The sequence below is a fragment of the Lonchura striata genome, chromosome 25 (genome assembly GCF_046129695.1).
Source record: "Lonchura striata isolate bLonStr1 chromosome 25, bLonStr1.mat, whole genome shotgun sequence".
In the NCBI taxonomy this organism is placed as follows: domain Eukaryota; kingdom Metazoa; phylum Chordata; class Aves; order Passeriformes; family Estrildidae; genus Lonchura; species Lonchura striata.
The window spans coordinates 3,711,058-3,726,561 of record NC_134627.1 but is presented as its reverse complement, the minus strand read 5'-3'; the positions used below and the strand labels follow the sequence as shown (position 1 = coordinate 3,726,561).

The window sequence follows — 15,504 nt, the reverse complement described above, 5'->3', positions numbered from 1 at the left end:
AGTGCTCCCAAGGCGGTGGAACCCCATGGCCAATGACACTATTTGTCATCAAAATAAAACTGTGTGCACAATGGCTGTTAGTGGTGACCATGAAGTGAAGGCTGTGGCGCCTCTGTCTCCTTGCAGGTTATGTTTCAGTGCTGGTCACAAAAGAGAAAGTGCCTTACGACAAGTGCCCTGATCATGGCAGGCTTTGGCATAGCCAGGAATTAACTAAGGTCCTCCCTACAGAAATCCTAGACTTGACATCTATTTTCAAAGGTGTTCTTTGGAAGACAGACATTCTCAAGAGCTCTGCACTCTCCAATCCTGAATTGTTTTTTAGGGGATTATCAGGTTCCCAATACTTCAGTTCCGACAATATCTGCTGAGTGAAATATACAGCAAAGACACAACGACAGCTTGCCTTTCACTTAGGTGACTACCTTACTCCTAATGAGTTTCCGTATATATTAGATCTAATTTGTCAGGAGCTTTTTAGGATTTTGTGACACAAAATGGATAGGTCAGATTTTTCCCAGCAAGTGCAGGAATATGATTATTATATTGTATTTTTAATGTGGCATAAGAAAACAGAAGGGTTCAGTGGCACAGAAATCTATTTACTGTTTTCCATTCTCATGGAGTTCTTCACATAGCCATGTAACCTCTCGGAAAGGGATTTGTTCTTTCATGATGCTTTTAATATTTTCTGCCACAGGAGAGAGCTCTCACCATTTTGACTTGCTCAGCAGGACAGATGTCAGATACAACACTCCATGTGTGAGACTCACCAAGAGGCAGGAAAAATAAATATGCTAGAGGAGAAAATTTTCCTCAAATTACTTTAAATGTTTTATTGAAGATCCCATTGTGGGGGGTCTTGTCACTGAAACTGTAGGAGAAACAAAAACTATCCAACAGCAATTTTTAGTGTTAGAAAATCAGGGCATTGCTGTATTCTGACCAAGACTGGCAAGAGAAATCATTTCATCCACATATTGCACAGGTCATGCAGAGAAAATCCTTCCATCACACAAGGTTTTCACTAGAGTTTTTTTTGTATTTATACAGTCAAAACTCAGGGAAATTCACTGGTTCTATGATAATTGTCCCCAAGTTCCACAGTTTGTAGTACTTAGTTTCCTATTGATGCTGTCACCTTCCATGTTATTTTGGTTCCCATTCTTTTTTCTCTTATCAATCTTTTCCCTGACCAGGTGTCCCTGACCATGCCAGGGCTGACGTTTGATGTTCATTAATGCTCATTATCTCTTGTGTATGTTTTGTGCTGCTCTCAGTCTGCTGAGATGTGAATCTCCTCTGGCCTGGAGTGCTGGAACAGTCCATTAAAAAGAAGCTTCAGTTCCTTTCCCCCTGGGCAAAGGTGAACAAAACCCCTGACTGAAGGTATATAAAGAAATTTTAAACATCTTCTCATTTCCCCCAGTATGAGAAAGGTGTCACAGAAAAGCAGAAGGATTGATGTTGGAAGGGACCTCTGGAGGTAACTTGGTCTCCCCTGCTCTAGCAGGACTGTCTGGAGCTGTTTGCCAAGGACCATGTCCAGGTGGCTTTTGAATGTCGCCTGTGACAGTGGCTCAATCCCTGGAGATTTTCAAAGGCTCTATGAGAATAATCAAACATGGACACAAATAAATATAGAGGAGAACAGGATAGTGCTGTCAAAAGGTATTGTGCCAAAGAGTTCATCTTTTAATCATCCTCCATTCTTTTGGTATCATGGGATCTCTTTCAGGACAATAATATTTATTCAGATTTCAGGAAAACTCCACATTCAAATGTGCTTCTTTGAACAGAGGCTATTTGAAGGTGGAGCAGTTTCTCTACAAAACTCTACTTAAATGACACCAGGTGGCAAAGCTGCAGATTGTCCCCTTATGTGGAATTAACGACACTAGGACAGTCTTACTAGTGAACTGGAAACAATTCAATTATCCATCTTTCTTAGGCCACATGTTCTGCATTGCCAGTGCAAAGTGAAAAGCCACTGCTTAGTGGGGACAATCTGGGACCCTGTCATGAAATGAGGGCTTTAGGGCAGTGAAACACTCACTGCCAGAGGTGTCAGCAAAAGCAGGTTTAACACAGACTGGCCAAAGTGTGGCACAGCCCAACAGCAACGCTCCCTGCTTTTTTCCTACATGGGTTAATCAGGGAAAGGAACAACAAATTGGAATTAATTTAATTAAAAGATTGATGTGGCAGCTGGGGGCAAGAAGGGGGTAGAACTGTAAAAGGCAGTCCCTCCCACTGAGTCATGAGGTGCAGAAAGGACACTGCTGCTTTGTAATATCCTTCTAGAGAAGGTGTGGATAGATCCAATCCTAGTCCCAGACTTCATCAAGACTAAGGGACTGTAACAGCACTTAATCATTGACCTTAGCCTCCTGTCCATCTGATTCCTTCGGTTGTGTCTGAGGGAGTATTCTCAAAATATAAATCAGTCAGAGAGACTGGGAAAAGTTGTTGAGTGCTTCAGAAAAAGGTTCTGGGTGTCATTGGAAAATAAGGATAAAAATGATGCTGAGGGGCTCCCCCGGACTGACAGTCTGGTGGTTGAGTGCAGTAAATAAGAATTGCACTGGATCTGGATTTGCCATGCAAATTCCATAGAGCACCTGCAGGGGCTGGGGCTCTTCTCTGGGTGTCTGCAGGACCTGAGGGTCTGAGCTGAGCAGGCTCACTGCAGCACCCCTTGCTGTGTCCTGTGCAGAGGCTCTCTTGAAGGCAGCAGGACCTCAGGCAGGAGCAGCAAAGCCTTATTTCCCCACCAGGATGTGGTTATCTTGTGTTGTCAAAAGCAGGGGAGGGTTAATGCTGCCTGGTGTAACTGAGTCAGAAATGGTGACCACAGCATCCTGCCTGTAGCTTGGGAGAGGGGCATGAGGTGGGGAATGTGCAAGCAGGTCTCGGTTAGGTGAGAATCACATTGCTATGGAAACTATCACTCCATCAAACCACACCAAATTATTTTCTGGTGGCCCCTTCCTCCTCTCCCTGAGTGCAAAACAACAGCAGAGTTTCTTCTCTGCTGGTATGAGCATTTTCCTCTCTTGTCCCTTCAGCAAGGTCTCTCCTCCCTGGAGCTCCTGAATGTGCCAGAGAGACCCTTCCCTGCACAAAGTCAGAAAAAGAGAAATTTAGCCACCAGGAAATCTGCATTATCAAAGCTGTGTTTCAGATCTCAGTGAGCTTTAGGACAGTTGGATTTCCATCCCGGCTTCAGAAGAGAAAACACAGAAAACCCACAGCATTGTGGCCTAGAAAACTTTATTTTTGTCACTACTACAGGAACCTAAAAGGCAGGGGCAATTCATTTGGCAGAAGAAATACAGGCTTAATGAAGAAATAAACATTATCTACCTCTTCAGATTCAACACATCTATTCTTATCTGCAATACACACTTATAAAATGTATCTAAAACAATAAGATACAAATGTCACCTACTGTGTTTGAATTCCCTCAGCAGTGCTACTCCAGTTCCACAGGCAGTAACACAACACGCCTGGGAAAGGTGCTTTGAAAAGGCCATCTATCTAGTGTGAGCATTGGAGTCTTCAAAGCTATTGAAGCAGGTTGGAGACTTGTGTGCAAATGCCAGAAGAGTGGGGAGATTTACTCAGCAGGAGGATGAGGATAAATCCACTCTCCTCAGTTGGCAGAGGAGAGGAAACAGCAAAAGCACTTAAAGGTCTTGAGTGTAAATCAGCTGGCCAGGCAGGAGTGAACAGTATTCAGTGTCTTCAGGGGAAGGTGCTGCCTTGTGTCCTGGGTGGTCTCTGTCAGCAGCTCTGCCCCTGCTTGTTCAAGCCCCTTGTGCTGCTAGTTCACGTTCTTTCCTGCTCTTCTTTGGGTTCCTCTTGTCTTCATTCCCCATGTCTGGAAGAGCAAAGGGAGGTTTAAAGAACATTTAATGAAACTGGGCCTGTGAACCAGTGTTTGACATCTGTGAGCTCCCTTACCTCAGAAAAGAAAGAACTTGACACTCATGAGGACATTGAAGGCGATGCTCTTTGCCAGCAGGACTCTCAAACCCAGCACAGCCATGGACAGCATGTTCACTCTTTGCCTTTCAGGGTCTGCTCAGTGACCAGAAAAGAGGGGAGAGATCATGGTCTGGGTTTTGATGTTGTGATCTTGGCAGAAAGTGGGAAAAACCACAGGAGACAGTTTCAGGGAAAGGAAGAGCAGCAGAGGAAGAGTTGATAGAGAACATGGCAACAACAGGGGAGCCCAGGGTCTGTCTCTGTTGCTTTTTGCTTCCTGGGGCTTGTGTAACTGCAGGAGCAACCTTGGAACAGCAGCTTGTGTCTGCTGAATGTGTTGTGTTCTGAGTCCTCTGCCCTGGAGAAAATACATTTCCATGCCTTTATCCCCCAGGCAGCAATGTAACTTCACATCCTGTCTGGGTAACTCACCTTGTGCTGAGGGGTCTGTCCTGTTGCAAACCCTGTCACTGGTCCCTGTTACAGGTTCTTCAGCCTCCTCTTCTGTAGTATGATAAAGAAAAGGTATTTTAAACAAAATCCAGCTCTTATACAGGATAAAAGAAATCTTCAGGTGACATTTCCTCTAGGAACTGAGGAAAGTTGGGGCTCCGATACTCAGTCATTAATTCCAACATTAACTGGAGGAGATAATTTCTCCATGCCGTTGCAGGAAACAGGAGAATTCCTGCATTGGTTTTACTATATGAGAGACCTTTAGGAATGAAAACATAATGACAGAAAATAGAAAACCTATTTAGGAAAAAACCTCACAGCACACCCCCCCTTTAAGTTTGTGTAGGTTTTAGAAAATCTGTTCGAGTTTGCACTGCAGCAGGTTTGCTGCTACAGGGTAAAATATTTTGTCATAAGGAAATTCATATTTTGAACAAATGGATTGTGTTTTCCCTCTTCTCCCACCAAAATGTATCTCAAGGTACTTAAATAGTTGAAACCATTTCTTTCAGATGATTTGAACCATCTTTCAGCCCTCCCTGCTGAAGTACCCAATGTCTGTGTCATTTCTGCTGGCTGCCCAGGGCAGTGCTGTCAAGAAGGAGATCACAAAGCCGCACGGGCCACTGTCTCCAGAAACAAGTGACAGCTGTGCCACCAAACTGTACCTGGCTGTGTTGTTATCGTGCTGCTGTGGGATTTGGCCGTGCAGGTCACCTCTGTGTCTTTTGTCACATTGACCACTTTAATTGCATTGTACAACCCCTCTGACGTCCAAATGGATGTGCTCTGCTCATATACAACTTCCTGAGAAGGCATCTCCAAGCTGATGTCCTTTGTAAGGAAGTTCCTTGCCAAGCAAGCTGCTTTCCCAGAGCTTCCCCCTTCTTTCAGTTTCTTTGATTTCATCACAATGACTTGAGGGACAGAAGTTTCTGGAATGTCTGTAAAGAGAAAGCAAGGTTTGGACAGGATTGATTTAACTGTGGGATTGCCCGAATGCTGAGTGGCCAAAAATTCACATGTACTCCAGCTGGGACTAATTTCTACCATTGGCTACCAATTTTGTGGTCTTTTTTTCTTGCTGGTTCTTTCAAAAGGTCAAATTAAAGCAGAAACGGATATGAGTGGCATTTTTTTAAGAGATTTAATCCCACAGGTTCACAACTTCCTTTTGCCAAATCTTGTGCTTCTAAGTGAACCCTTGATTTTATAATGGACCTACAAACAAGAGGGGAACTTTATGAAAGCCACTCCAAGAGTCCACTTATTCTCCTTTCTCAGCAATTTATTTCAAAAACATAACAGTTCTATCTGAATTGCCTTGCATATTCATCAGATATTAAGTGAATACACTTTTTACTTTTACTCTCCCTCCCAGATACCCAACAGAAATTGAACATTCATTAATTGGGTTTGACCAGTTCAGTTGAATCCAAACTCTGAACAACTTAGTAAGACTAAACTAGTACAGAAATGTTGCATAAGATTATATTTTATGCTTTTGGACCCTTCTCTGCTATCAGTGTTGTATTTTTAACTCGCACACAATAGATAACCTTAGGAACTTGTATGCCAGCTTCCTCAGACAATTTATTTCCCTTTAGACAGTCCAAGCATGACTTCAAAACCCAACAATGACTATGAAAATTTTATGAAGAAGCCTGAATAAGTGGATAGATGTATGTCCCAAAGCAATTCAGAATGATAGCAGAGAGAACTTCCCTTGTGGAGTTCACATCCTTTGCCAGCATTTATAAGTGGGTAAGAATATTTTTACATATAAATTGTCTAGTTGCATGGAAAAGAGTAGACCTAGAAAGTCTAATTAGTGACTGAAAAACAGGAATGAGTGTCTGCATGAATTTTAGGGGGGATAAAATATTTATAAAGGGGGAAAATGAAAGGTAACAATTCAGAAATTGGTAATGTATAAAGGATACCTACTTGGCTCCACAGTCAGGTGAGTTCCATTCCCAAAGACAAGAGCAGCAGTAACGCACAGTTAAAATGTGTATATCAAAAAGGGCTCATTTTGCTATTCTTCCTCTACACATTTCCTTCCCAGCTGTTGTACCATGCTTGGCCAGAGCCTGTCAGTCCTGTGCATTCTGTGTTCTCTGAGAAGACCTTGAAAGGCTTTTCATGTGGTCTCCTCTCCAGGCTTTCCAAACAGCCAGAATACAAACAGGCTGCTTCTCTGCAATAGCTCCCTGGGCAAGATCATCAGCAAGCAATAATGTACACAGTGCAATGGTGGTTCAGGGAGCAGAAATTTGTTTTATCTGACCCCAGAAGGCTCACTCAAGTCCCACTTGTTTGCATTACCTGACAGTACTGCCATGAATTCCTACCACTGCTTGATTCTGGAAGGGATTAGTATTTCTTGTTCAGAAAATTTATTTGGACAAAAATTTGTTCTCCTTCACTTTTGTCTTATAAAGTCCCAGGAGCAGCCCTATTTTCCAGAAAGTAATGGGCCTTAGCATTCTCAATGGATGTTAATTGGGAATAATCCAACCCCAATCAAAAAGAAAACTTTCTCTGTCCTTAACTGAGGCCTCAACAGAATATGCCTAGAGAATCCCATAGTGGCACAAATGTTTGTTATTTTATATCATTCTGAGTTAGGGGAATTCTCAAAATATTTGGTTAATAAAGTTTGTGTGCTCTAAATATCTTAAAAAGCAGATCAGTATCTCCCAAAGGAATTCGGAACCAAAAGGTTGCTAAAATCCTGCAAACTTTGTCTTGAACTTATTAAGTATTTCAGCAGTCTCAAAAGGGACTTTGATACTTAAGGCTGAATGTCTTTTTAGCATCGAATATAATACCAGGATTTCTGTGCAGCTGTGCAATTATGCTGCCTAGCTAGGAAAAGAAAATAATTCAACTCCATAAAAACATCAGGTCTGTCTTCAGAATGAAGTCTGAAATCTTCCTTCAGAATGATAACTTCACTTGAGGTGACATGCAACTTTACTGTTCATCATGGAATTCCAAAGAAATTTGGGAATAATTAAGGCTTCTTATAATCCCTACTCCCCACATTGGGCTTTTCAGAACCCACAGAAGTTAGCATGACAACTGTCTTTCATTCCAGGAGCTCTTGGATATGAGGCACTTGGTGAGAATTTAAGCCCAAGGCTATTTAACCTCCTTCCTGCTGTGGCCCTATGGCAGTGGAATTCCTAACCTGGGGAAACTGTCAGTGTGGTGCCAGTGTCAAAGCAGAACTTCTCAAAGCAGGCAGTTACAGATCTGTCTCAAAGCTCCTCAGCACTGTGAGCTCTTCACTGAGCTCTGCATTCCTGCCCCAAGTCAGTCAGTGCAAGTCCACTGGAGAATTGGACACTGCACAGCAAATTTGGGCCAGAGTGCTGCCCAAAGTGGGAATCAGCCATCACATGCTAAGCAGTGCCCTGCTGCTGTTTGGGGATCATGGAATAATGGTGCTAGTTGCTAGTTGCTAGCCCAGTTGTTCCTGGGAAACCTTCCTGAGCAGCTCCAAGTTGAGGCTTGGGCTGCAAAGCCTGGCTGGAGAGCGAGTGCATTCAAGGGGTTATTGCAGTTGAAAATTGTTTCAGTGAACCCAAACCTTAAACTTCCTTTATCCATCACCACCTTAATTTTAAATTAATTTTTAGGAATAAAGAAACATCACTTACTTGGTAGAACTGTGAGAGTTGTCCCTGGTCCAAAGATAAACTTATCTGTCCACCCACTGTTAAGACTTATTCCAATAACTCACTCTTTCCTCGTGGTGTTCAAAAGTTCGTCTTAGTTATCCATGGGTGTAAATCCATGAGAGGATCCAGAGGTACATTTACTTCCACAACCAGAAATGGAAAAATATTAATTTAATTGTTCAATGATTTCAAATAGCTTGATTGAGTACAGAATTTCCAAATTCTCCCTTTCTTCCATTTTTAGAATCCCTATGAGCTCTTTTATCTTTCCAGGGTAAAAAAGAATATAGGAGGAATGTTGTACTTCTCTTCCTGATCACTAGAGTTACTCATCTTCTTTCTTTCCCAAAATATCTCACCTTTTCCCCCTCTCTTTGTTTTTGTACAGGTCTCTATGCTGTTTATATCATTGTGGTACTCCGGCCCCTGTACACAGTGATCTGTTTCCTTGTAAAAACTGTCTCTGTTCCACTACACAGAATTTTGGATTATACAGGCAGTCACGTGACTTCTTCAGTGGTTTGAGATCCAACGTACCACATGAGAAACACCATATGGCTTTCAAGGAAGGATCTAAGATAATATCAATGAGGTTGAGTTGTAAATGAGAACTTGGGGATAACATGGCCCCTCTGAAAAGTCTGAGGGAGTTAAGCTGGATATAAAGCAGGAAAATAATCATTACTTTTCTTGTCATATCAAAGCCTTTCTAAAAATTCTTCTGATTTGCTGAAAGCTCCACACTCGTCCCCCTTTGTTTCAGTGCTCAGAAGCAAGAGGTATCTGCTCTCTGGTCTCTTAGAATTGGTGTCTGGGGGTCATTTAGTACCTTAGATAGTCTTTATGGTGTTTTTGGTAAGAGGTGAAAGTAGACAAAATTATTGTTCTTTCTTGTGTAGGAGGCACTGAAACCTTGGGAGTGAGATCAAAGAGTAATGGAGATGTTGTACATTGATCAAATCCTTCATGATATTCAACTTCTGTGTCATAAACCCTTGATAGCCAGAGGTAGACTCAACTTTTGAGACTCTGCAGCTTCAAGAGCCCATCCCTGCCTTTTGTAACAAAGGAAGGGCTTGTTGAGTCTGTGCCCATCAGGAAATGTTGGTGTGAAACAGATGAGGAATGATATGAACAGGCAGGCTTGAAAATAATGAAAAACCAAAAGGCTGAAAGGGGTGCACTGTGAGAGTGTGCACATACATGAGGAATATCTGTGGAGGAAAAGAAAATCCTCTGTGAAATTACTGTGGCTGGGTGCCTCTTTACAGAAGCACATGGAGTAAGGGAACAAACACAAGACATTAGAGCTCCACCAATAGGTGCAGGACAGTGACCTTGTGGACAGCAGAGAGAAGTGGTGGGACAGCTCTCATGACCCAGGAAGGGAAATGTGCTGTTCAGTGTAGGTCAGGGCACATGACCTGGGCTTCTCTCCAAGACACAATGCTGGGTTGGGTTGGGTTGGGTTGGAAGGGCGCATAAATAACATCTACTTCCAATCCCTAAGACATGGTCAGGAGACTTCCACTGTCCCGGATTGCTCCAAGAAAAGCCCATCTTGGCCTTGGACATTTCAAGGGATAGGGATGCTCTGGGAAATATATGCCAGAGCATCATCACCCTCACAGCCAAAAATTTCTTCCCAGTATCCCAACTAATTGTGCCCTCTGGCAGTGGGGAGCCATTCTGCCATGTCCTGTCACTCGGGACCTTTTCCTAAGTTCCTCTCCAGCTCTCCTGGAGCCCCTTAGGCACTGAAAGGTGCTCTGAGGTCTCCCTGGAGCCTTCTCCTCTTCAGGCTTTGAGTTCAAACTCTGCGGGCTGGAGGCAGAGCTATGGGATCATGGAGATGTGGTGGGTGAGCTCCCAGGAGCATTGGAGTGACTGAAGCCAGGCTTCAGGGAAGACAGGCTGGAAAGGCAACGAGTGGGCACTGCCCTTTCTCTGAGGGAACAGCTGGAATCTGTGCTTTGGGATGTGCAGTAAGCAAACTGACAGTGGCTGGGTCAGGATCAGAGGCCACATCAGCAGCAGGGACACTCTGGTGGGTTGTTGCTACTACACATCACCTGATGGAGAAGAAACAGGCAAGGCCAAATGGGAGATTTCTTGGCCCTGGTCCTCAGGGGGTGCTAGAAGTGTGTCAGGTGTCTGATGGGAGGACAGCAGAGCTGAGCACACACACTCAGGAGTTTTCTGGCATGGAATGATGCAAACTTACTGACACAAGTGTCTGGTGAGCTGAACCTCTACGTGCCAGTGAGGAAGAATTGGTGGTGGATGTGAGGAGGTTGGGGCAGCCTTGGCTGCAGTGACCTTGCACTGCTTGAGCTCAGGGTCCAGGGAGAAGAGAGTAATGCAAAAACAGGACTGGATCCCTGGGCTTCAGGCGAGCAAAATCTGGGATCTTCTGGGAGGAATCCCATGGGTTACAGTCCTGGACAGAGGAGGGGTCTAGGAGAGCTGCTCATGTTCAGAGATTAGCTCCTGGAACCTGTTTGCAAGAGCCAAGATCTCCTGTTGAATGGTGAAGAAATTGGTCTTGGAAAAATAGATTTTTCTGCTCTTTGAGTAATTCTGGGAATCAAATTGGTCTATGTGCACAGAGTTGTCTGGGGAAAACGAGATGAGGTAGGGCCACCATGTTTCCCCATTCAAGACAAGGGAGGGACTCAGTTTGTGTGTGGTGGTTCAGTTGTTTTCATTCACTGTGGTACGTAGTTCACACTGTGCTAGACAGTTCTACAAAAACATTTGGGGGTTTTTCAGTTTTCCAGTGATGTCCCCTTTTTCATGTATTTGAAGTGCTGGTTTTTATTTTCCTCTTCCTCTCCATTACTCTAGTTCTGAGCATTTAATACTGCTCCAGAGGATGCTCTATGCAAAAAATAACACCTGGTCGTGGATGCCTTGGAGACACTACAGGTGATCATAGAAAATTAGATATTGAAGGTGAAGCAGTAAGTCACTGTCCATTCACTATGGACAGAACTGCTAAAAGCAGTGATTTGAAGTGAGCTGGAATATCTCCTTGAGGAAATCCCTGGACTTCTGACACCTGCAAGAAAAGAGGGAGGTGACCAAAGAAATCAAGTGGTTACCTTTGTGTTCTTGGCTTTTGGCAGCGCTGTGTTGAATAGCTCTGAGATTAATCCACTACAGCAATTCTTCCATCGAGAAAAAGTGTGGAACTGGGGCAAAGCCTGGGGACAATTGCCTGACCCTCTGGCATCTGTAGCTCCTGTATGGGATGCCTCAGGCATTGTGCTCAGGAACAAGCCCATGGATGCATTTGCACAGGTCTTCCATGAGAGCCTACACTTCTAAAGAAAGAAATGAATGCACAGTGCTCAGAAGAAAAACGCCTGTGTTTATTCACATGGAGCCAGCTCCAGGAGTGCAGGGAAGGAGTTTTTCATCATGTCCTGGGAAAGTCCAGCTTAGCAGTGCAGTTCCTGGTGCAGTGTTGCTCTTTCCTCAGATACAATTAATTGACTATTGTTATGTGTTGCTGCAATGTTACTGTGAGGCTCCCTAAACATCATGAAGTATCCAAATGCAGTAGAGTTCCCCCTTTCCATGCTACAACTGCAGCTCTTCCAGTGCCCATTGTGTTTATTTGTCATGGTTTAACCACTGATGGCAACTAAGCACCACATGACTTCTTCCCCCTTTCCCCTTATAGAAGTGGGGAGAGAATTGGAAGGGTAAAAGTCAGAAAAGTCATGGGTTTAATAAATAACACTTTTATAAATAAAGCAAAAGTTGCATTTGCGAGCAAAGCAAAGCAAGGAATCCATTCACAACTTCCAACTGTTAGGCAGAAGTCCAGCCTAATCCTGAAAAGCAGAACTCCATCACACATAGTGGCTACATGTCCACCACCTTCCTTCTTCTTCCCTATCTTTATATGCTGAACATGATGTCCTATGGCCTGGAATCCCCCTTTGGTCAGCTGGGGTCACCTGAACCAGCTGTGTTCTCTCCCAGATTTGTGTACCCTCAGCTACTCACTGGTGGGTGGAGTGAGGAGCAGAAGAGGCTTTGACTCCATGTAAGCACTGCTCAGCAATAATTTAAACATCCCTGAATTACACACAATCTTTCCAGCACCGATTCAAAACATAGTCCCATTTGAGCTAATATGAAGAAAATTAGCTTTACTCAAACCAAACAAATCCCATTCTTAACAAACAAACAAACCAAAACATCCTCTTTCCCTGGTTCTTTCTGCCTGTGGGAGATGTTGAGATGGAAGGAAGGCGTTAACAACATGTTAATGGTTTGGGGTTTGCTTGTGGGAATACTGCTGTTGTTATTGCTGTAACACCTCTGCATCTGTTTCTGCAAAAAACAGCCCAGACTAGTCTTGAGAAGTCTGGGAAGAGCCTTGCCTTGCAGCAACCACAAACGATATGGCTAGATTAAAGCCCCTCCTTCCAATTCTGCCCTGGTCCTGCCTGCGTTTCGAGCACTGTGCCCTTTTCAAGTTCTCTCATGCTGCAGAAATAGGTGGCTGTGTCTGCAGTTACTGGTGAGAGCAGTTGCAGCCACAGCTGGTTCCTGGAGGGGTCTGCAGAGCTGTTGACTCGGGTCTGGAAGGATGAAGCGATGTGCTGGAGCTGTGTGAAAGGATACTGCATCACTAGGTGCTGCAGCTCTTTGCCAGGAGTCTGCCGGATCCAGTCCCACGCGTAGTTGCTATCGGTGATGGCTACACCAGAGATGTGACAGGTGAACCAGACAGACTCTGAGATCTTCCCTACTGTAGGGCCTGAGGCCTCTGTCTTCACCCAAGAAAGGCCACCTGCAATCCAGGAGACAAGGGTAAACAAAAAGGAACAGCTTAAGCAATCAATCTACTCCACCATGTCCGCGTGGTTCTGCTTGTGATGTCCAGGATCCAGCAGCTGCAAACCCATCTGCTCAAAAACTCTTGCTCCCCGTAGAATCTTAGCTCACACACAGCCTCCCCATTCTCCCACTGAGCTCCCTAATGACCCTCTAGAATTCCCCGTTTCCTCTGCTCACCCCTCAGGCAGCAGAACCTGTGGGCTGGACTGAGTGGACATGAGCTGTGCCTAAAACCATAGCAAGACTATTCACACACCTGACCCTTTGGATTGGGTACCTGTAATGCTGGAAAACAATGGAAACAGGGAAATTACTTCAAAGCTAAAATGAGAAGTCAATCAGCATGACCCATGGGAAGAAGATAAACATACAGGTTAGAGCTCATTTGGGGAGAGCAAAAGGTAGGATGCCCCTGTTAGAATCAAACATTTGAAAACTCTGTTCTGAGTCTACAGCAACCCTGAGCATCAGGGCAACGCAAGCCCCTTCCAGCTCTGAGGCAGAGAGCTGAGATGCTGACAGGTGGTTTGTGTTCAACCTCAGCTGGATTTTGTGTCTCTGTGCGAACAGCACAGAAGTAGCGGGCACCATCCCCGGCATGGAGGAGATGCAGGCTGAGAAATGCCAGAGAGTGGGAATTGTTCCTGGAGGCTGTGGCTCGACCTTCCAATGCTGACCCAAACTGAATCTGTGATGAGTAATGGCTTATCCAGGACACCCATTCGAATCTGCTTCTGGATGCCTGACGGTACCACCGAACATAATGATTCTCGAAGGTGAAGCCGGACCCTCGGCAGGAGAGGGTGACGGAGTCCCCGGGCGCTCGCAGCCCTCCGCCGGCCTCCTGCAGCCTCAGCTGTGCCCAGAGCCCTGCGGAGGGAGAGCGCAGGAATCGGGCAGGGCCCGACCGCGGACCGAGGGCGTTGTCCCGGTGCCCTGGTACCCACAGCCCAGCACAGTCACAGCCGCCAGCCCCGGCCCACAGCCCCTGTCCCTGAGTCTGTGCCAGCCTTTGCCCGTGTTCCCTGCCCTACCTCTGCTCCTGTCCTTTCCCCAGCCTCTGTTCTTGTCCCTGTCCCTGTTGGCGCTCCTGCTCCAGCCTGTCCCTGTCGCTGTCCCTCGTTCCCCGGCCGGGCTCGCCGCCCTCCCCGCCCGGCTCTCACCTGCCGGCCACAAGGCCAAGGCCAAGGCGAGCAGCCCCGGCCCCGGCCCGGCCAACATCGCTGCCGGCCCCGGCCCCGCGGCAGCCGCACAGGAGCCGAGCGGAGCCGCGCTCGGGCCGCTGCCGCCCGGCCCCGCCTCGCCGGGGCAGCGCCGGTGCCTCCGCCCGCCCCGGCACACCGCCCCGGGCCCGGGACAAGGGACAAGGGGCGGGAGCAGCGCTGGCCAGGGCTGCGCCACGCACACAGAGCAGCGCTGAGCGCTTGGAGGGCGCGTTCTGCCAAAGGGACCCGAGCGATTCGTGGACAACGCACCCAGAAAATCACCTTTGTAGCACAGAATGTCACTGGGATCCGGGGCCGAAATGCTGCCAGCAGCTGAGCCAGGTGGTGGCTCTTCTCTCCTCAGCACTGCCGGGGGCGTATCTTGGCTCCCCACTTTGCCATGTCAGTTGTTTATTTATCACCAGAACAGGGAGACAAGGGTGCTAAGCAGAGAATTACAAAGGGGTTTTATTATTTTATACTTTGCCTAAATTCGGGGCTGTGCCCTCACCTGCTCTATGAGCAGATCCTGCTTCAGAGAAAAGCAGGTCTGAACGGTGCCTGATCAGTGACTCTTGCTCACATAATCCCTGAGTGCTTGTCCTTTGCTGGGTCCATATACACTGGTCCCATGCAGGTGGTGCAGACAAGTGGTCAGTGGTGCAGGAAAGTTCATTCTTTGAAAATCAGGCCCCATGCAGGGGCTGGAATTTCTCCTGAATTCTGATTGATTTCAATACTGGACATAGTTCAGAGTCTGGTTTCTTTGAGGGAGAAGTCATCTCCTGATCTCTTCTTATGGGGTATTCTGAGCTGGGAAGAGCTGCCTGGAGGTGGGTGATCAGGACAAAGCAGCCCTGAGGTCAGAGCTCCCAGTCTCAGGCACTGTTCCTTCTTGTAAGCAGGAAAATATTGGAGCTAACCCTTTCCTTTTGTAGCTTTTGTCACTGAGGACTTCCAGAAGTAACTTGTGCAACAGGAGTGTTGAGGACAACCCAGCGTTCCCTTCAGGCTGCAAATTTCAAAGCTGAAAAGGAACCAGGGAAACCTGAAAATGATACAAAGGAAATTTGGGTTGGGGAAATGAGAAGAATGAGAAGAGCTATTCAGTATGAGTTGGTTTTCTGTAATTCTGTTGTTTCCTGTATTTGTGGTGTGTGTTCTTCTGTCAGAACCTAGGGTGTGTTGTGGTTCTGTAAGGCTGCAGACACAGGTACAGGCCCCCAAGCTCTCTCATAAAGGTTCAGTGTGGCCATCAGACCTGGTGCTGTTCTTTGTGGAGAGCCAGAAAAGTCATAAGGAAAGGG

General features: G+C 45.9%; 2 protein-coding genes across 2 annotated transcripts in view; both read right to left on the bottom strand.

Moving 5' to 3' along the window:
- The window catches only part of LOC110480576 (M1-specific T cell receptor alpha chain-like), a 210,733-nt gene that overhangs the window by 154,948 nt on the left and 40,281 nt on the right, over nucleotides 1-15,504 (bottom strand). The gene's annotated exons all lie outside the window — the stretch shown is intronic.
- Nucleotides 3,968-14,213, bottom strand: LOC144247453 (uncharacterized). Its single transcript, XM_077788262.1, has 8 exons — nucleotides 14,156-14,213; nucleotides 13,557-13,862; nucleotides 12,599-12,945; nucleotides 8,495-8,606; nucleotides 6,394-6,444; nucleotides 5,115-5,390; nucleotides 4,423-4,494; nucleotides 3,968-4,083 (listed from the first exon to the last, which is right to left on the bottom strand). Exons 1-8 carry the CDS (start codon nucleotides 14,211-14,213, stop codon nucleotides 3,968-3,970), a joined length of 1,338 nt encoding a protein of 445 aa, XP_077644388.1.

Excerpts from the sequence above, each read along its gene's own strand:
- LOC144247453 (XM_077788262.1), bottom strand. The coding sequence starts at position 14,213 with ATGTTGGCCGGGCCGGGGCCGGGGCTGCTCGCCTTGGCCTTGGCCTTG. Across the intron at positions 8,607-12,598 it reads GCACAGTGCTCGAAACGCAG|TGGAACAGAGACAGTTTTTA; the intron begins GCAGGACCAGGG and ends AATTCTGTGTAG. Across the intron at positions 6,445-8,494 it reads AACAAAGAGAGGGGGAAAAG|TTACTGCTGCTCTTGTCTTT; the intron begins GTGAGATATTTT and ends TTTAACTGTGCG.